We start from the raw sequence: 22,584 nt of genomic DNA on the forward strand, positions 1-22,584 counted from the left end.
AAGCACTTACACGAGTGCATGGATCGTGCTATCCCAAACAGAACCAAGATGCTATCCTCCAAAAAAAGGAAGCCAATCTGGTGGTCCCCTGCCATAAACAAACTGTACAACAGAAGGAAGAAACTGTTGCAAAAGAGAGTAAAATCCCATGAGTGGAGGAGCTCCCTGGTCAGCCTCAGTAAGAAGCTGAGATCCTTGATAAGATCCTCCAAAGCTAGCTACGAAAACTAAATTGCCACTAATTCCAAGGACAACCACAAAGCATTCTATAGCTATGTCAAGAATCTCGATGGCAACACCCAGATCTGCTTTGAGTTACATCACAAAGGCAAGAAAATTACAGAACCAACTGATATTGCCAACATCCTGGCAGATAGGTTCAGTGCTAACTTTACCCCCCTCTCACCCCCTAAAGGGCCCATATCTATACAGGAAGAATGCAGAGTCCCTGTAATCACAACTACGCAGGTAAAAGCTGTACTCTCTAAAGCGAAAAACACAGCATCCATGGGACTGGACAACATCCCAGGCTGCGTTTTACACGAACTTCAGAAAGAACTGGCTCCCTTCTTAAGCACCATGTTCAATAATAGCCTTGCATCAGGCTTTGTGTGCACAGAATGGTGCACAGCAGCAGTTATCCCACTCCACAAAGGGGGAGCCACCACTGGTCCCGGGAACTATCGACCTATTAGTCTGAGGAGCCTGGTCTGCAAGGTCATGGAACGTATCATCATGGAACTCATAAACAAAGACATTGGTAACCTCCAAACTCTGGATCCCACCCAGTTTGGGTTTGTGAAAGGCAGATCAAGCCTCCTGAACCTGACTGACTTCTTTGAGGCAGTCACCAAAGCCGTAGATGAGGGTAAGGTGGTTCACACAGCCTATCTTGACCTCGCCAAGGCTTTCAACACCATCCCCCATTCTGGAATTATAGCTAAACTCACTAAACTAGATATAAATCCCTACATCACAAGATGGGTTGCCAACTGGCTCACTGACAGAACCCACACTGTAAAAGTTGCAGACTCGAAATCTGACCTCAAATCAGTGACAAGTGGAGTACCACAAGGTTCCATCCTGGGGCCTCTCCTGTTTGGTATCTACTTCTCTGAAGTACAGGCTAACACAGAAGGCCTCTGGCTAATGAAGTTCGCAGATGACTGCAAACTAGGAGCCATAGTCAAGTCCCCAAATGATGTGGACATCCTACAGAAGGGCCTCGCTGAGACAGATGCCTGGTGTCAGAGCCATGGCCTCAAGCTCAATGCCAAAAAGTGCAGTGTCATCCCCTTTGGTAAAAACTCTGTACCCATGAACTACCACATAGGCAGCAATCTACTTAACACTGAATGCATGATAAGAGACCTTGGGACCCAGGTGGACAGTAGTCTCTCCTTTGATAGCCACATCGCCACAGTAGTCAGGAAGTCCTTCTACGTGGCACACCTCATCATAAAAGGGTTCTCATCCAGGAAAAAAGAGGTCATTGTTCCCCTCTACTTGACACTCATTAGACCCATTATAGAGTACAATGCCTCTTATGGAATGTACCTCACAAGACATCTGCAGCAGCTGGAAAGGCCACAGAAGTACCTCACAAAGAGGATTACTGGCCTCAAACAAATGCCCTACACTGATCGCCTCAAAAAACTCCAGCTTTACTCTGTAGCATATCGCCTACTCCGAGGGGATCTCTGCCTAACATATAAAGCTATGTCAAACCCAGAGCTGTTGGACATGCTACACCTAAAGAAATCCCAGTCCCTCCGAGCTACACGTTCTAGGGACCTAAACCTTGTCACCACAATAAACAGGTCATGCTGGAGGGATAGATTCCTGTCACAGAGACTTCCCATACTCTGAAACAGGCTACCCATCTATGTCAAGTAAAGTTCTTCATTAGCACTCTTCAAGTAAAATCTTGATGAGTGGATGGGAAATAGGAAATACAGCCAGGGGATCACTTCTGTGTCTCTGCTCGACAGTGGCACAGGAAAATAACTTTCTTGTGTGGTGTAAACCAGGGAACCCTGTTGGCTAGGCTTATGTAGGCCCTTGGGCCGATAGCCTAGTACCTACCTATGAACCTATGAACATGTGGAGAACCTCCTGCAGGAAGCACTCATCTACTTGGATTTGACTATTGGGCCTCCTGGGGAGGGTGTGGCCCATAAAAGTGGCCACCCTGATCCATGATATGAAGATGGATCCCTATAATATCCTTCTAGGCCAGGACAGAGGACAACATATCAGCTGCTCATAACCCATCCCATTCCCAGCCATATATGCTGTGCCTTACCCCATAACCTGAGGATTTCCAACCCTCACCATCACAATTTTCCTACCCTCTGCTTTTCTTTGTCCTACAATTATACCTCTCTACTCTTTGCCCAAGTTCTGAATAAAGTCATTCATAAGTGCATGACAAAGGCCCACAGCTGGGGAAAATGTATAAACATTTCTCTAATTCACCTAAAAAGCTGCTTAAACATCTACAGTCTGGAATCTGACATATTGGAAGAGACAGATGTGGGGTACCTAAGGACTGCTGTACCCCTTCCCACCTAACTTTCTCATGGTATATGCATCTGCTATGGGTACACTATCAGTATGCGTTTTCTTAACATAAAAATCATGAAACTCTAATGTCTGGCATTACTGAGTTGTTGCAATCTTCAGTAGACTTTTTACCAGAAAGCCAAAATTTTTAAAAGGGACAGGGAAAAAATATGAAGTAAAATCAGAGATATTTGCTAAATCATGTATGGCTGAAAGGTATTACCATACAGTTTTCCCTTCCTGTTATGAGCATTTCCACTCCTATTTATCTGCCTGACTGCCTCCAAACCTTGTCCTATCACTCTTTCCTGTCATGTATTGCCATTCACCCTCCCCTCCTCCCTTCTTATCTCTCCCCTTTTATGAATCCAGTATGTGCTCACAATGTTGACACCAAAATAAAACACCTGCAAATACTATATGACTACTTATCAAGTACTCTGTGCTGTCCCGCTCAGGAGGGCAGTAAGATGCATAGCCTAGCTACTACAACCACTGTTTTATTTTAAGTTTCATCACTCTGAGTTCACATTTTCTGTTCTTGCAAGATCAAACTATATCAAGTACGGCCATTTTAAGGATTTCTTAAGGCACATTTTAGTATACATTTCATTGCATGGCTTTGTCAGCTTGCTGCTTTACACTGCATACTTATTGCCTGGTCATTTATGGACATTGCAGCATAGTTAGTAGCCCTTATATGCTGCTAGTTATCTTTTGGATGTTCCTAGTTTTTTGCACAGCATTGCTTAGTTGTATATCATCTGCACAGACATGCAGGCCATCTCTATAAAACGTGCTTCTGTTTGTGCATCTAAATGTATCCATATAGTGGTTACCTTTACTGAATACTACAAAAGTGTACCACAACACAAAGAAACACCAGGGAAAAACTAACTCAGATTGTCTGTTTAATACCAAATGGCTAGAAGGGAAAAATATTTCAGATTAAAACAGTGACCAATGAAAATAGTGAGAGTGATGTACGTCATCACACATCTCTATAGGAAAGTACTTAGTGACCAATGAAGATAGTGAGAGTGGTGCACGTCATCATACATCTCTATAGGAAAGTACTTAGTGACCAATGAAGATAGTGAGAGTGGTGCACCTCATCACACATCTCTATAGGAAAGTACTTAGTGACCAATGAAGATAGTGAGAGTGGTGTACGTCATCACACATCTCTATAGGAAAGTACTTAGTGACCAATGAAGATAGTGAGAGTGGTGCACGTCATCACACATCTCTATAGGAAAGTACTTAGTGACCAATGAAGATAGTGAGAGTGGTGCACCTCATCACACATCTCTATAGGAAAGTACTTAGTGACCAATGAAGATAGTGAGAGTGGTGTACGTCATCACACTTCACTAAAGGAAAGTACTTAGTGACCAATGAAGATAGTGAGAGTGGTGTACGTCATCACACATCTCTATAGAAAAGTACTTAGTGACCAATGAAGATAGTGAGAGTGGTGCACCTCATCACACATCTCTATAGGAAAGTACTTAGTGACCAATGAAGATAGTGAGAGTGGTGTACATCATCACACATCTCTAAAGGATAGTACTTAGTGACCAATGAAGATAGTGAGAGTGGTGCACCTCATCACACATCTCTATAGGAAAGGACTTAGTGACCAATGAAGATAGTGAGAGTGGTGTACATCATCACACATCTCTATAGGAAAGTACTTAGTGACCAATTAAGATAGTGAGAGTGGTGTACGTCATCACACATCTCTATAGGAAAGTACTTAGTGACCAATGAAGATAGTGAGAGTGGTGTACGTCATCACACATCTCTATAGGAAAGTACTTAGTGACCAATGAAGATAGTGAGAGAGGTGTAAGTCATCACACATCTCTATAGGAAAGTACTTAGTGACCAATGAAGATAGTGAGAGTGGCATACGTCATCACACATCTCTATAGGAAAGTACTTAGTGACCGATGAAAATAGTGAGAGTGGTGCACCTCATCACACATCTCTATAGGAAAGTACTTAGTGACCAATGAAGATAGTGAGAGTGGTATAAGTCATCACACATCTGTATAGGAAAGTACTTAGTGACCAATGAAGATAGTGAGAGTGGTGTAAGTCATCACACATCTCTATAGGAAAGTACTTAGTGACCAATGAAGATAGTGAGTGTGGTGTACGTCATCACACATCACTATAGGAAAGTACTTAGTGACCAATGAATATAGTGAGTGTGGTGTACGTCATCACACATCTCTATAGGAAAGTACTTAGTGACCAATGAAGATAGTGAGTGTGGTGTACGTCATCACACATCTCTATAGGAAAGTACTTAGTGACCAATGAAGACAGTGAGAGTGGTGTAAGTCATCACACATCTCTAAAGGAAAGTACTTAGTGACCAATGAAGATAGTGAGAGTGGTGTACATCATCACACATCTCTATAGGAAAGTACTTAGTGACCAATGAAGATAGTGAGAGTGGTGTACGTCATCACACATCTCTATAGGAAAGTAATTAGTGACCAATGAAGATAGTGAGAGTGGTGTAAGTCATCACACATCTCTATAGGAAAGTACTTAGTGACCAATGAAGATAGTCATCACACATCTCTATAGGAAAGTACTTAGTGACCGATGAAAATAGTGAGAGTGGTGCACCTCATCACACATCTCTATAAGAAAGTACTTAGTGACCAATGAAGATAGTGAGAGTGGTATAAGTCATCACACATCTGTATAGGAAAGTACTTAGTGACCAATGAAGATAGTGAGAGTGGTATAAGTCATCACACATCTCTATAGGAAAGTACTTAGTGACCAATGAAGATAGTGAGTGTGGTGTACATCATCACACATCACTATAGGAAAGTAATTAGTGACCAATGAAGATAGTGAGTGTGGTGTACGTCATCACACATCACTATAGGGAAGTACTTAGTGACCAATGAATATAGTGAGTGTGGTGTACGTCATCACACATCTCTATAGGAAAGTACTTAGTGACCAATGAAGATAGTGAGAGTGGTGTAAGTCATCACACATCTCTAAAGGAAAGTACTTAGTGACCAATGAAGATAGTGAGAGTGGTGTACGTCATCACACATCTCTATAGGAAAATACTTAGTGACCAATGAAGATAGTGAGAGTGGTGTACGTTATCACACATCTCTATAGGAAAGTACTTAGTGACCAATGAAGATAGTGAGAGTGGTGTAAGTCATCACACATCTCTATAGGAAAGTACTTAGTGACCAATTAAAATAGTGAGAGTGGTGTACGTCATCACACATCTCTACAGGAAAGTACTTAGTGACCGATGAAAATAGTGAGAGTGGTGTACGTCATCACACATTTCTATAGGAAAGTACTTAGTGACCAATGAAGATAGTGAGAGTGGTGCACCTCATCACACATCTCTATAGGAAAGTACTTAGTGACCAATGAAGATAGTGAGTGTGGTGTACGTCATCACACATCACTATAGGAAAGTACTTAGTGACCAATGAAGATAGTGAGTGTGGTGTACGTCATCACACATCACTATAGGAAAGTACTTAGTGACCAATGAAGATAGTCAGAGTGGTGTACGTCATCACACATCTCTATAGGAAAGTACTTAGTGACCAATGAAGATAGTGAGAGTGGTGTACGTCATCACACATCTCTACAGGAAAGTACTTAGTGACCAATGAAGATAGTGAGTGTGGTGTACATCATCACACATCTCTATAGGAAAGTACAGAAAGGCTGATTCAGCTCATCACTCAGTGTTTTAAATTAGTCATGGAGAATTTTTGCATGGGGCTTCTCTAGAAGAGTAAGTATTTTGAGTGGAAAAGTGGTATGAATGTTTTTACAATAATGACTACAGAATGCCAAATTCTGCTAAAAACAGCACATTTCTATTTAAAATCAGCTTGTCTGAATGGTCATTCAGAACTGTTTTTTATAAAATTCTGTGCTTTCTATACATACACATGAATTCATAATGGGTAGTGTCAACAAGAAAACAAAGTATTTTAAATATCATTTGCACTTGCTAATACATGAGCCTTTTATAAGCAGATCTTATACAGGTTATTTGTGTGGACAACTTTGTCATACTTTCATAGCAACTTTCTATTACATGTATGAAATGACAACCTTACCTCTTTCCCTTTTAGATATTTCTTTAATGAAAGTTGCTTGGCATGGAGATTCATTGATGACCCAGGATATCTAAAATGCAAATTATATGCATGTTTACCATAAACTGTATAAGAAAAAAAAAGCTGTGTGTGTGTATATTATACATCTATATTTATGACTATATATTTCCATTTGTTTACCAGGGAAGTCTTTCTGGATCTTAAGACTCTTCTTTTCAGCTGAGACTCGGGGGGAAGCTGCAATTGGTTCACAAAGAATTACAGAGTAGACAATTTACAAATAATGGCAAATTACATTGCAGAGTACACTACATGGTAACCATGGAGAATTTTTTTCAAGTCAATGAACAACACATAGACATATTTATAATTGAAGCTTATGGATGGAATGAAGATAAAGCATGCTATAAGCAGGGAAGATGAGAAGACAGAGTGTTATTGTTGGAGTGAGAATAAGATGATAGATAATTGGTAGGAAAAGAATTGAGAAGGATGGGATGGGGATGCTAATAAGTACAAGCGGCATGCATGAAATAAATTTAATATAGAATTATTCTGGGGTAGTGATTTTTTTTTTACTGAGGTTATTTTATGTTTCTAAATTCTAGAACTGATAGGGGCTATGGAGAGTATATATACATTTTTTTTAGTTTTAATAGTCTTCTATATCTATTAATAACTAAAATCATAATTATAACTTACACTAGGTCTTATACTGGTTTTATATGTATTCATTACTTCGATGTAATTCTGGGTCTGTTAAGGATTCTTATAACCCCTCTCACTCTGTGGGGAGGATTTTGTTTATTTTGATTGTATTAGTGCAATCAGACTTTGGCATATCTGCCCTTTCAAGTTTACATTTGACTCCATTTTTTTTTCCGTTGTGTGTGTGTATATAGATGTGTGTGCATATAGATGTGTGTGCATGCATGTGTATTTGAGTGTGTGTGCAGTTAATTTTGTCAAATGTTGCTTTGTGTGATAGCATGAACTGCAAGGTTGTCTGTGTGTGTGTGTGTGTGTATGTGTGTGTGTGTGTGTGTGTGTGTGTGTGTGTGTGTGTGTGTGTGTGTGTGTGTGTGTGTGTGTGTGTGTGTGTGTGTGTGTGTTGGATTTATTGACAGTGATTTTTGCCAAATGTGTCTTTTGTTGAAAGAGGTAAGTGGGTGTGTATCCGGAGTTGCAGTGCTTGTGTAAGTGTTGGCAGGTTAGGTTCAGGTAAGGGAATAGATTCAATGTTCAGGTTAAAATGTATTATTAAGCTGTAGCAAGGGGTACAGCCAAAATTTTAGTCATTAGCATCCAAAACACACAACTCCTATCCAAAATCAGTCTTCTCTCTTTTCACTTCTACAGCTTTCAAGTGCATAGATACACATGCGCATGCACACAGATTATACATTAGAATTTATACATGTGTATATGTGTGTGTTCCTGTGTGTATGCACAAACATAAAAACAAAGGTATATATAGTAAGAGAGTGAGAGAAAGACAGAAAGTGCAAGATCTATATATGTAAATAATATTCATTTATTATACAAAACACTCACCAATACTCGGCCAGAAATTTTGAAATGATATGCACTCAGCTATGCAAATAATTGAAGCACACACCATTGCCCAAATGCACTGCATGCCATATCTAACCCCACTCCTAAAACTTCAGCACTCTAACACACAAAAGATGCAAACCTGCATACATCAGAAATACCTAAATCTACCAAAATTAGGAAGCCATAATACCAAAAATAGGTTATTGGCTTCCTAACAGTTCATGCTAATACTTAAAATATGCATCTTTGCATATACCATTTAAGCCAAACTAAACGAAAAGAGAATTTAACATATATTTGTCTGTGCATCTAAACATATATATATATATATATATATATATATATATATATATATATATATGGGTCTACTTTGTTTCATTGAATCTCATTTCACTGCATTTCATTCCACTCTGACCACTTCGCTGAAAACACAAATTACTGAAAACTCATTTCACTAAATCTCATTTCATTGAACTGAACTTAGTATATATGACACTATGTAGAGTACTGTAAGGCAAGTAAAAGGTATATGCCCTTTTCCCCACTCTAATGCAATCTTGGCATTAGTATATATAGTAAGAGGAGGGGTGGGGGCACATCCCCCCACATTGGGACGTGTGGGGGGCATAGACCATACCTTATTTGTTTTATATTGTATTTTACCAAAAACTTTAAAACAATACATTTTAAACAATAGACATGCATAGTTGCCAACACCAATGACTAATGTCTCCTGAAGACAATATGTACTCAAAGTGGGGAGCTATGCCCCCCACACCCCATGATGTGGGGGGTTGTGCCTCCCACATACCCCTAACTAATTATCTTATCTACTCTCATTGTATATTTTGTACACTTGTATTTTCAACCAAAAGGGGGAATATCCTCTTATTGTATACCAACAGCTGTAAAGTCTACAATCTATATACTACTACTCTGTAATGTCTCTTGTAAAATTTTTCTTCTCTCTGTAAACATATGGAGTTTTTCTCCCCAGGACTCTGCTGAAAATGGACACTTGTTGTGCAGTCAGACTATTCTGGCAAACAAATGTTAAATAAATAATAAATAAATAATTAGAATGTCCACAGAAGTTCCTCACTAAAAGAATACAGGGCATGAGTTGCATGTCTTATGCAGACCACTTCAAGCCCCAATATCCCTGTATTCTGTCTCCTACAGGCTGTTGAGGGGAGATCTATGCCTGGCATATAGGACATTGTCAAAAGCCCACTCTGATTGACCTTCTGCATATCTACAAAGCAAACAGCACAATAACTACATGTTCTAAAGACTTAAACCTTGCCTGTGATATAACTATGACCACTAGAGAGACAGGTATGCACCAAGGAGATTACCCCCTTCTCTGCAGCAGGCTCCCCATCAATGTGAAGCAGAGTTCCTCCCTAACCCAACTGAAGTGTAACTTGGACAACTGGATGGGGAACAGGAAATTCAGCAATGGTTTGGACCCCATGTACCTAATGGACACAGACAGCCTGTAATTTTTTCATTTCCCCAGACATTGCTTACACTTTTCAAGAGTACTAGAACTTGTCAGAGATTTGGGATTCATGGCTAGGCTTAATAAGGCCCTTGTGGTTTTTAGGCTAGTACACAGCTATGACCAATGAACCTATGAAAACATCATTTATATATATGAAAACTGCCCAAGGAGCTTTAATTTCTCTTCTCCTTTTACTGTCTTTGCCAACTTCTTTCGTATAGCTATTTACAGCTACAGCCATTTGCAAGATTGTTGATAGAGCAGTTTAATAGATGTTTTTTATTAACTAAATATCATCATTTGCTACAAGCCTCATGCAAGTAAAAGAAATTTTACTGAGAGCTAAACAATGAATACTATGTATTCATGACCATCCTTAAGCATTGGTGAATTAGAGGCTGCCTAGGATGCCTTTTATCTATAGGTGTTTTTTCTGAATTTATATTTATTTATTTAGTTTCAAATTTATTTTAAGTAAGGAAGTGCTGATGTGACACCACTGTTAAACAAATCTGCAGATATGCAATCCTATGGAGAAAGTGCTGCATACCTGACCATTCAACAATTCCCTGGTTGTTTGTCTAAGTCCTGTCTAGGTCAGGAGGGGTATACAGTCAGCAAACTGGTGTGGCTATAACTATTGAGTATGGGGTTGTCTGTATATGAAAATAATTAACATTGCTGTTTTGATAAATTGGATAGTCATTACTTTGGCTTTGCAGAACTAGTAGTTATTTGTCTGATTCGAGTTGTAACACTTTACTGTGACTATTTTTTTAAATCACAATTGGATAACTATTCACAAAGTCAATAAAATGCTTGTAATCGATGGATATGGAAGCCATCTGTGGAAAAAGTGTTCCTGTTCAACACAGGACTATCACCTAACACAGACTCCTTATCTCCTTTCCAAGTCTCTACTTTTCTTTCAGGATTTACTACAGATTGAACCACTTTAAAAGCTTGATTGTAAAGTGCGCTGTACTTGTTCAGTAAAATGATTGTGTGTGTGTGTGTGTGTGTGTGTGTGTGTGTGTGTGTGTGTGTGTGTGTGTGTGTGTGCATGTGTGTGTGTAAGAAATGTTGCAGAGTATCTAAGACTAACAATTCATCACAGTCAGACATCAAAATAGTATAAAATAAGTTGCTTTCATCTGTGATATGAGCAGGATATGTGTGAAAGCAAATGGTTATTTGATACAGCAAGTAGCATTGCCATCTAACAACGCTTTGTTCTCTGGTTGAGTTCTTAGTTGTAGTTTCTTATTTCTGGAGCAAAGCATAGTTTTTTCCCTTTCAGTTTTGCCCAGGTGCTCTGGTTTTCTCCAACACCTCAAAGACAAAACGTAGGATATAGATGAAATTACCTTCCTCCAATTTGCCTGGAGGCAACTATGCAGTATATGTTAGTGTGCGAAAACATCATTTATTTTATCTGTGCACCTACATAGTATTTTGAGAGGCACATGCATGCATCTTCTGGCTAGCAGTAAAATATAGAACAATTAAATTATTATCTTTTGAATATAATGCACAAAATTCGCCATATAACATACAAAACATCAGAGCTTCTGGGGACATGGTGGCCCTGAGATTTCTAAATATATAAGGGATTCTGACACAGGCTTATTAATAGGACCCTGGTCTGAACCTTGGCCTTGTGCCTAACCTCAATGTGTACCTCAATGTTTTTACTATGTACCTCAATGACTGTCTACTGTACTAACTAAAACTGTTAACTTCTAACCTATTATGTATTAAAATCAAATGCATATTCTATATTTTGTTCTCTCATGTACTGCATTCTATTGCACTGTGGAGCTTTTCTCCCCGGGCCTCCATTGAAAATGGACCTGTATCCAGTCGGACTTTCCCGGTAAACAAATGTAAATAATTAAATAAATAAATAAATAACCTAGCTTAAAACTGGCACTGCACAAAGAGTGCAGAGAAGGTTTTTAAGTTAAAGCTGAAGATAATGCAGTCATTATTTCTTTAACTTTCCTCACAATCAGACTTCAGCCCTGTACACAAAAGTCGGTGTTGATTGTGGAGGATGTTGAGGAAGGTATGGTCATTATGTTACCTCGCAATGAAACATCAGAGGTGTGCATAGAAAATTGCTCTAGCATGTCTAGGAACAGTGAACTATCTATGAGCAATAAGGTGGCATATTTATTTTTATTTTATTTTATTTTAATTAGGATGTATTACCAAGATTATCATTTTTTTCACTTCCCTCATAGTCAAACATATGATGTATGCAGGTGGCTGTCATTTGGTGGTAAGGTTAAGGAGCCAAATACTGTGTGTATACATCTCACAGAAGTTGAAAGTTCTATTGTCACTGGCTTTTTCACTTTCTTCCCAGCCTGATATCTCAAGGGTAAAGAGAATACGGTTGTCTTTTGGCCATAAGAGTAAGAAAACATGCTGTATACAGTTATGGCAGTAGCAATTTGAAAAATATGACTTTGGTCATTTGTTGTACTTTCATCCCAATCTTTAACATGTAGGAGTATACAGAAGATGGCTATCTTTTCTGTTTTTTGGGGGGATGGGGTCGGGATGCTAGCACTATTCCCAAATATTATTTGTGTATCCCTGCAAACATTTGTCTTCTCATTTTATTGGGAATTACTATTTTGTCAACTTTGATCATTAAGCCCAGGACACAACTTATTGCTTCCTTGAAAGAATAAGACTGAATTTCTTTCTTTACTTATGTTTTTTTCAGACCATCATTGCATCAAAAAGTCAGAAAAGAGATACAAAATGCATCTTTGAGCTTCTAAAACTCCTCAGCTTCTGGGAACCTATCCTCATCCTCTCAATTTCATTTAGTTATTTCCTCCACAGTTATTATGGTGCAATCTTGGATAGATAGGTTGTGCTGATTAGATGGAGGAAAAAGGTGAAGAACATGAGGAGGTGTGAAAATGCAAGAAAGATGTAATCTGTCTTCATGGTGGATGGAAAACAGAAATGGGGCAGAGGGGAAGGTGTGACGAACTTGGTGGGCAGCAGTAGAATCACCATGGAGCCCTTTGCCAAAGATTCATGTCACCTGTGGTCTGTCCTGTGTACTTAGACACTACTAATGCATAATTGTGTATGAAAGCTGTCTGTTTGTGCTTATGTGTATGTTCATCTGAGTATGCGCTTGGTATTGTATGCATATTTAAAAAGTGCAGGTTGAGAAGTTGAACATTTGTTTTTCAAAAGCCCATTTCAAAAGATTGTCGTTCAAAGCAATGTGGGCATTTCATCCAGTCTTGTAATGCATATTAATGTTTATGCACATTCCCATCTTCTTTATAATTTCACCTTGCCTTAAAATGTATGCATAATAAATACATACATGGTCTATATGCATCATTACTAACAGAATATGTTTTGATCATTCATGGAATGTGTCATTAAAATAAGTACCAACAGCATGATGGTCTGTTAATTAAATGCTTTGCACTCTTTAGGGATAAGTCATAAAATATGATTTTTACCAAGGCACGTTATACCTGGTAGTGGGTGTGGGTTATATTTTGTAGAACTACTGAATTTATGAAACCATGCACTTTAAACATTAAATGTGTTAATAATCTTAAAGACCAGTCTAGTATGTTGTCATTAAGTAGCATATATCCCTCTGATTAAAACTTCTGTTTTGGTACACCCTCAAAGAAGTGAACAACTTCAACAACAACAAGAAAAACTACTGACAGAAAGCTTGTCAATCAGTTCACCACAATTCCAGCCAAAGAAATATTCCAATGAAGAAAACAATGCTGAATACTACTAAAAAAAGTGATTTATTTAAGCCACAATTCAATATAGCTTTTTGTCGGCGCTTCTGCACCAACTTCTTCAGGAGTTTAAAATCTCGCGCCACTGACTCAGAACTCAGACACTAACTCAGAAGGTTGATGCTTTATCTCAACGAATTGATGACATCTCTGGATCTTCACAGATTTTTGACAGGACCTGTTTTTACATCAACATGACCTCCCAATGCCGAGTTGGTCAGGTCACAGGAGCTTTTGCCAGCAACAACAGAAGTGGGTATATTTGCCAACAATATCAATATCCATTTAGCGCAATATAGACATTATGGAGAAGGGACAGGAGCAATGGCCAACCTTGCTGAAGTGAGACAGAACACACAAAGGGATATAGGTCCCTTTATTGTTCCAAGTTCAGCTGGGATGGGCCAAAGTGGATTACAGCTAAACTTGAACCAATGGCTTAACCGGCCATTTCCATTTAATAATTCTAATGACCATCCTGACTCTGATTCAATCCTCACAGTAGGCAGTGATCTACCCCATAAACTAAATGTTTTCGACCAAAAACTTATTAAACTCAGGAAGTTACAACTAGAGGTCTCCTACTTTGGAGAATGCCAGCGCTCCAAAATAGTACCGAAGGGGCTTCGTTCCTGGCAGTACCTGACAGAGTTAGAAGATGGGTTTACGTTTCAAAAGGACTTCCTTTCACTTTTTGACAGGCATGGGTCAGAGCTCCTTAATTTAATCAGTACTCATTACCAAGAAGCAGTTAACAGCTTGACAGAAGAGATAACTGCATTGGATGAGGCGATTAAGCAGGGCATTAATTTTTTGAGATATAGATATGATTATGAATGGATTTATACCAGTATTGACCAACACATATCCAAAATCACTACTACAAAAATTAAGAAACTTCAAAGAGACATCAAAGCCTATAAGGATGGGGTGGCTTATCCCAAGCCCCCTAAATCAGAAGGTAATTATAAGGCGTTTAGTCCTTGAGTTCCTGGAGTCACGAGTGGAACCCAAGAACCCATTTTATCAATTCAAGATCAGGATGCGGTCTTTGAAGTACCTCCTGGTGGATCAGATCAAGAAAATCAGATCAGGAGGAGTGATCGTTTAGCTTTACAATCCAAGTCACTTAACCCATCATCTGAAACCGAAAGGGTAACCTTTCAGGACCAAGCCTCATCACCCCAACAGTCATTGAATCGGAAGAACAGGAACAGATACAAGACCAGGAGGAATTAATTAAAAATAGGAACGAATCCACATCTGCAGATCATCCCCCGTATGATATAATATTTAATACAGGGATGGACTTTAAAATTTTCAACTATTCTGAATTCATTTTTCCACAACCATTTGTTGATTTATTGGCCAAGGGTTTCTCTTTTGTACCAACACGGAAAGCTTGTGTGGCCAAAACCATTTTGGATCTGAAGCTTTTTGTGAGAAAGTTAAATTTACACCTCTTGTTAGGGGATCAGTCAACTATGAACAAGCCTTTTCACATATCCAGTACCTATAACCCCCTTTACCTCCCTCCTTGGGTATTTTTGAACAAATGTGTGATTTGGACATCCGTTTTTTTTTACTTAATTCTAAACGTTTTGTCCATTATAATATTAACAAGGAGGAGAAGTCATTGCTGGATTTACTATGTAACTCTACAGTTAGACTTATGCAGCCAGACAAAGGGGGTGGCTTGGTGGCAATGGAGACAGAGGATTACAACAATAGAATATCAGTCATCCTGGCCTCTGATACATATCGAGAGGTATCTAGAAATGAGCTAAACGTAAACATGGCTCGAGTCCGTTCCTACTTTGAAGATATGTTTATTAGTGGGGCTATTGATCTGGATGTTTTCAATTTCATTTCTACTCTTAATCCAAAAATACCAGTCCTCTTTGGTAATCCAAAGATTCATAAAAATATTCAGGACCCCCCTATGCGACAATTGGTCAGTGCAAAAGGCAGTATAACATACACAGCGGCCAAGGTAGTGGACACAATTCTTAAGAAATATGTATCCAGTGGAATGCATATTTCAAAGGATTCATGGTCATTTTTGGCTAAGGTTGGTTCAATTCCATTCAGTACAGATAGCCACTTCTTAACCATCGATGTTACAGACTTATATTCATCCATTCCTCAAGATGTGGCAGTGGAATGAATCCAAACAGTTATGACCATTAAACAAGCACCAACTAAAGAGATCTTGATGGTCAGAAAACTTTTGGATATCATTCTAACATGTAATTTTTTTTCATTTAACAATCGATGGTTCCATCAACTGATAGGAGTACCTATGGGGTCACCCTGTGGGGCCAGTGTGGCAAATCTGGTGATGGCTTTCTGGGAGAAGGAATTTGTGTTCCCTAATGCCATAATCCAAGAAAGGGCTTTATTATATACCCGATTTTTAGATTATATTTTTATCATCTTAAAAGGGGATCAAGTTGTGGCAGATTCCCTAGTTGAAAGCTTCAACACCTTAACCATATTCTTGAAATTTACTTCGAATTTTTCAAAGGAAAGGATTGCATATTTGGATGTGGAATTATTTAAGGATACTATACAGGGTTGCTTTTTAGCTAAAATACATCGAAAGTCAACTTTCTCTAACTCTTATTTACATTTCAATAGTGACCATCCACTCCACCAAAAGAAATCGATAGTTAAAGGCCAACTGGTCAGGGCGGCCAGAATGGTGTCAAGGGAAAGTGACTTTCAGGAGTGCCGCTTCATTCTAAATCTTTTTTCCAACAGAGGCTACCCGGAGAGCCTCATTGTTGAATTGTGCAAGAAGTATGCACTAAGAGGGAAAATGGCTTATTTCTCCCTATTTTGAGTTATCCTATGGTAGATTCCACTTTACCTTCACATGCTATTCAATCTAGCAGTATTTACTCTTGTAGTTTTATTACTACTTTCAATATGGATGGTAGAGAAATAGTTTCAATTATTAAGAATAATTGGTGTTTACTGTCTTCAGACAATTCAGGCTTTTCCAAGTTAGGTTCTTATCCTAAAGTGACCTTTAGGAGAGGACCTAATATTAAGAACATTTTGGAAATGAAACCTAAGAGCCTTACATCTAGATCAGGCATATTTAAATGCAGTATGTGCAGGTATTGCCAGTTCGTTAAAGCAGGTACCTATTTCATGATTAGGGATACCAAATACTACATCAAGGGGAGATTTAACTGTTCAAGTAGCGATGTGGTTTATCTGACCAAATGTTCGTTGTGTCCTGTATTCTATATAGGCAAAACTGATCGGAAGTTACAAGAACGCCTATATGAACATTTATATGCCATCAAGAAAGAAAAGATGGAAAATGCTTTGGCGAAGCATATTAAGGAGAACCCTGACCATGAGTTTACCTTTATGATCATAGACCAGTTAACTTTGGACAATAGGGGAGGTCCTGAATCTTTGATTTTGGAATTTAAGGAGTTGATGTGGCAGTTAAAATTAGAAGCCTATCATTTCCCTGGTTTAAATAGTATGCTGTCCATCAATATTGTCTTAAAATTGAGAAGTTTGGATAGGTAAGACATGATTGGGATATTTTATCATGATGATTATCATGAGGTTTATATAAGTTTCATTTATTAATGTCTAATTCCCAATCTTTATTTATGTATGTTGGCACGTAATTTGGTGTTGTACATAATTTGTAGAGTTCATTTTATTTCTTTTTGTAATTGAATTATTGTTTATATGATTGTTTACATGATTGTCATGAGTTTGTTTTTTAGTAGAACTATCAATTTATTTGAATATTCAGTAGTTTAATTAATGGTTTATGAATGTTAGCCGCTAACATGTTGCGATTGCCGGTAATGACAGTACAAGTTTTAAGAAATGTAATAATGCACTTTTTTAATATATTAACAGCCTTTAATTATAAATAGGGATGTGACATACTAGAATATATTGAACTTTATTTAGGGTGAATTATTTTTTAGAACTTGACGCAGGAGGGTGTGTTGATCGCATGTTTGTTTTTTAAGTATATTAAAGTACGCCACGTCAGTGGCGCGAGATTTTAATCTTCTGAAGAAGTTGGTGCAGAAGCGCCAACGAAAAGCTACATTGAATTGTGGCTTAAATAAATCGCTTTTTTAGTGGTATTCAGTGTTGTTTTCTTCATTGGAATACACCCTAAAAGAAGGCTGCCTGAAATTGTCACAGCTTTGAATTACTCTGTACTGGCAACAAATGTACACAAAATTGGTATTTACAGAAATCAATAAAACAGTTTTGCAAAATAAACAGAGATTATGAAATGTTTAGTTACTCAGTTTGTAATTTGGGATTAGGGCATTTAAATACAGAAAAGGTTAATTCACTAAGGTCTTGTTTCATTTTTAGATAAGATGATTAAGTTAACAAACAATAAGTAAGTAGAGCTGGATTACTGTTACCGTCATATAGGGATTTAGTAATTATATATTAGGTTAGCAATGTCATCACGGGTCTCCATCTAGTGTAAGTAGACATGACGAGGCAGTAATACATTTGTAAGATTATGCTAATTTAGAGTTGTTCAAAACCTATAATAATCAAAGGAAATCATAAAAGCAACCAATATGGCAGGTGTAGGAGCGACACAAAACTATCTGAATGGAGTTTGATGAAAATGGCTGCAGATATTGTCTATGTACAATGATAAACAATTCCATCTGCACTGTAGTAATGAAGTGAGAGGGACACATTAGGTGAAAAGACATTTTCGATAAGTAGTGCAGGAGACAGTACGGTAACTTGTTCAGTAGATATATAAGCTACATGAACAGATCAACCAGGTATGGGGAATGCAGTTTAATTGCAGACTTGTAGATAATAAAACCATAATAAATAGTATAAGGGAATAGAGAAGGATTCATAGATTAAGATTACTAGATAGTCCGAGGTCACCAAGTCTTATGACCACTCATGCCTTGTCAGTGCTGTCCCTCAAGCTGAATCTTTTTTCTCCAGGAGGGTCATACTGGAGTAAATTTTTGGATAACTATGTGTTCATCTAGGTTTTGTTTACAAGAGGATAGTAAGTCACACTGCTTAATGTGAAGGACCAGTTTATTACAGTGGATTGGAAGAAATTGAGTTAAAAACCTGCTCCTTTGTTACATTTTATCTGCTGGTGTAGGTCCCTGGTCCTAGTACTGATGGAGATACTGAACTTGTGGAGATGCAGGAAATCCAGGACAATTGGCCTTGTAATGGTATAGTAAGCAAGACAGGGATCCCTCCTCAAACATCTTTAAGATAAAGAACAAAGGAGTAGAGCTTCCATCCTGTCTTGATAGCTGAGTGACTTTATGCCCATGATCATGTTGCTTAATAACCTTTGTGGGTCCTTCTAATTTTTGAAAGTGTTTAGTGAGATAGATTCCTACTGGAGGGTTATGCTCATAACTGGCCTAATTAGTTCTGAGTATAATGGAGTATAATGGAGTGATTACTTCTTTAGACCTTGATGATATTCCTTTGGCAAATGTCTGGGTTAAATAAAATGATACTTAGAAACTGCAATACACCAACAAATATCTCATAGTGATTAGTTGTTATATGCATGCACATCCGAAAGGAATCTATTGCACAATGAAATTTATTAATTAATTATATTTGGAGTGTTTAGTTTACAGTTCATATTTTGTAATTAATATTTATAAAATTTGTAGATCAAGTAAAAGAAGAAAAAAATGTGTTTGTAAAAAGTTTAATAGAAATGTTTCCTTCCTTGAAATATATTTCAGTGGTGAATGAGTTAAATTGTTTGATACAATGATGTCTAATTGATTGATTGATGTTTAATTAATTAATTAAAGCATATATAAAAGGAGACTGAAAATGCAAACATATGTCCCATTGAAGGCAAATAGCTGAGGTACCAGGGCAGAAGGAATAAAATGGATATCTACTACTACTCCTGTGTCTTCCTCTGAATTTGTTGGTGTATTGCAGTTTCTAAGTATTGAAGCTTGTCTTTGATAGTGTTTGTTTTTTCGAAGATGTCCGTTTCAGAGGAAGCACAGAGTGGTGAGAATTTTTCTTTTGCTGATGTACTGAAAGAAAGAGAGAGAAAATATGCTGCCTCAGATTTGTGGACTGGGGGCAGCAGTGAAACTTGTTCTGAAGAATTTGTGCATCTTGAGCGTATTATGGCAAAAGAAATGACTGTTTTCTATGACTCCAAATTACTTGAGAAGTATGTGATGCTGAATATAACACCTAGAGGTCTGCGCATAGATAAATTGCCTGCAGGAGGTTTTAAGGAAGATGAAAATGATTTGCTGACTGAGTGGAGACAAGCTGCTCAAGACTGTTGCCTGAGCTGGTTGAAAATTCTGATTAAAAAGAATCAAAGAACCATGGATAGTTTACATAGTAAAATCATTGACTTACAACAAGAGGTAAAAAACAAGGTATCCAATGTCATGTTTCAATCAAAATTTAAAGAGATAAATGAAAAATTAAAGAAAATTGAAAATGAAGTGATGGCCAGGAAGAAATCTAAACTGAATAGGGATGTTAATGACTGGGAAAAAAATGAAATTTACAATTGGCCCAGAAGAGGGCGTCGTTTCAAAAGAAACTTTAAAAGACACAGAGGAGGAAATGATGAAATATCTTCCTGTTCTTCTATAGAGACTGGTGGTAGTCGAAAGAGTGTGTCCTTTGAGGACATTGTGGTTGAGGATGTGGAAAATGAAGAGAACCGAAGGGTAAATCAGAATTCCAGAAACAAGTCATACAATGTGCAGACGAGATCAACCAGAAAACAACAGGGTAAGACAAGTCATTTGCAAGTCAGCAATCAGTCAAAAAACTGACTTTAAACCTCCCGTATGCTCAGCGTGCCTTGTTTTCAAGTGCACAAGTAAATGTTAATTTTTATGATGAAAAAATGCTTTATTCTGTTAAAAATGTTAAAAAAGGTAAAAAAAGCGATAAAAAAAGTAATGAAAAAAACTTTAAAAAGGGTAGTAGTTATGTGTATGAGCACTCTGGGTTTTTAGAGGACAGCATGTTAGAAAGTATTAGCGCATCTAGATCTGATGCGCTTGTATCCAAAACGCGTGAAATTTCTAAAGAGTTGGATGTGCTAGATGGTGTTTCTAGACATACTACTAGTGTTGATGATCATTCCCAGCTCACTGATAATGTGTATGAGAGGACTAGACAACTGGCTAAATGTTTTGATAGTTGTGCTGAACCAGGAGATGTTGATGTTCTGCCTTCCGTTGAATGCGGGGGCTTTGAGCAGCCATGTCCGGCGGATACTGAATGTTTGAATAATGATGGCAGCTCACAACACATGAATGCTTTCTCCGGCACTGTATCTTTTAAAACTTCTGAAATATTAAATGTACTAGATATTGCCTCTAAAGGTACTACCAGTATTAATGATCATTCCCAGTCCATTTGCAATGTGTATGGGAGGGTTGGACAACTGACCGAATGTTTGAACAGTTGTGCTGAATTAAGATACGCTGATGTTTTGCCTTCCGCTGAATGCGGGAGTGTTGAGCAGTTATGTTTGGCGGATATTGAATGTTTAGACATTAATAGCAGCTCACGATTAGATGCTTCTTCCGGTATTGATATTATTAACATTTATGGTGCAGCGGACCAAGTGGTAGAACCTAGTTTTAAAGGGTCTTTGTCTGAGCCGGTTAATGTTTTTTCGGAACAGGCGCTAAATGTTGGGGGTGCAAACTGTTTGGATATTGACGACTATAATAAAAGTGTAGGACGAGCGGCAATTTCTGTATATGATGGAACTAGGCAACGTTGTACAAATACTCTTGTACGTAATAATGCTGATGAATTTGAAAGTGGTAACAGGAAAGGGAACTCAGAGCAATGCATTACTCTGGAAACTGACTGTTTAGATGAAACTGTTAGTGTACGACAGGTTAATGTTAATGTTTTTCCGGAGTCTTTTTGTTCAGTTAATGGGAAGATTGAGCTGCTAGATGTTGAGGACACTAAATGTTTTAACAGCATTGCTAGTTCACGACATTATAATGCTGTTTTGGTTACTCATACAGCTGATAGTTCCGAATCTTTGGACTTAGTGTCAAGATTATATCATGAAAACATAATGGGCCAGATTCAGGAAGCCTCCGTGTAAGAGTTATAACTCTTACACGGAGGCTGCAGTTAAACTGTGTGATGTCAGCATGTCATGCATATGCATGAGGTGCATGAGGCATGCTGAATCACACCAGTAACTCTTACACGGTCCGTGTAAGAGAGTAGGGGGCGTGTCTGTAGGCTAAGCTCTGCAAGTGGACACGCCCCCGGAAAACTATAATGGCTGAAAGTAAACAGCCACGAGAAAGGCCATGAAAATGTGAATAAACACACTATACAACACATGCCCCGACTGGCCATCAGTGTATAAAGTGAAGAGATGTCATAAAAGTAAATGAAAACCTTTTTTTTTTGTTAAACCCCGTAAATGTTTGCTACTGTGTGCGCGGGTGTGCTACTAGCGCAATCACAGTTAGCAGTCAGGGGAAAAGGATATAAGAACTAAATATGCAAAGTAAGCCAAGAAATAATAGCTTAGTGGTAGAGTACCCGCCCTATGTGTAGGCAAGCAGGGTTCGAGCCCCTACAACAACCTTTTTATTTTTGTAAATAAGCACTAAAAAGCCCCCAGACAGTATTGTACAAATGTAAATGTATTCCCTTTTGTAAAATGGAATGAAACAGAGCATATATTTTGAAGTAACATAAGAATAAAAATAGTCAGAAATGTACTGATAGCTAAGCTGCCGTGAGACAGAGTGCCCGTGAGCAGTAGTGTTTAAAAGCTGCAAACTGCGTGCCCGTTGCCAAGCAGCGGATAAACAGGCTGAAACTGTGTGCAATTAGCTGAACATGTGTGTCACTAGCCAATTACGATTTATCCCAGCGCACACCGTTTGCGCGCCGCTCCCACAAGCTAACTGCCAGTGCGCATCGCGTTACCTCAGCATAAGCGGCGCAGACCAGGTTT

The 22,584-nt window shown here is 38.2% G+C and overlaps 1 protein-coding gene across 4 annotated transcripts in view; it reads right to left on the reverse strand.

Moving 5' to 3' along the window:
• TRAF3IP3 (TRAF3 interacting protein 3) overlaps positions 1-22,584 on the reverse strand; it is a 967,079-nt gene that overhangs the window by 383,657 nt on the left and 560,838 nt on the right. For all 4 annotated transcript variants that reach the window (XM_044077128.1, XM_044077127.1, XM_044077126.1 and 1 more), the window contains exon 3: positions 6,702-6,771. In XM_044077128.1, coding sequence (XP_043933063.1) covers positions 6,702-6,771 — 70 coding nt within the window. The remainder of the gene's footprint in view (positions 1-6,701; positions 6,772-22,584) is intronic.

The sequence above is a fragment of the Protopterus annectens genome, chromosome 7.part0 (genome assembly GCF_019279795.1).
Source record: "Protopterus annectens isolate FY-2018-M chromosome 7.part0, PAN1.0, whole genome shotgun sequence".
Lineage (NCBI taxonomy): Eukaryota > Metazoa > Chordata > Ceratodontiformes > Protopteridae > Protopterus > Protopterus annectens.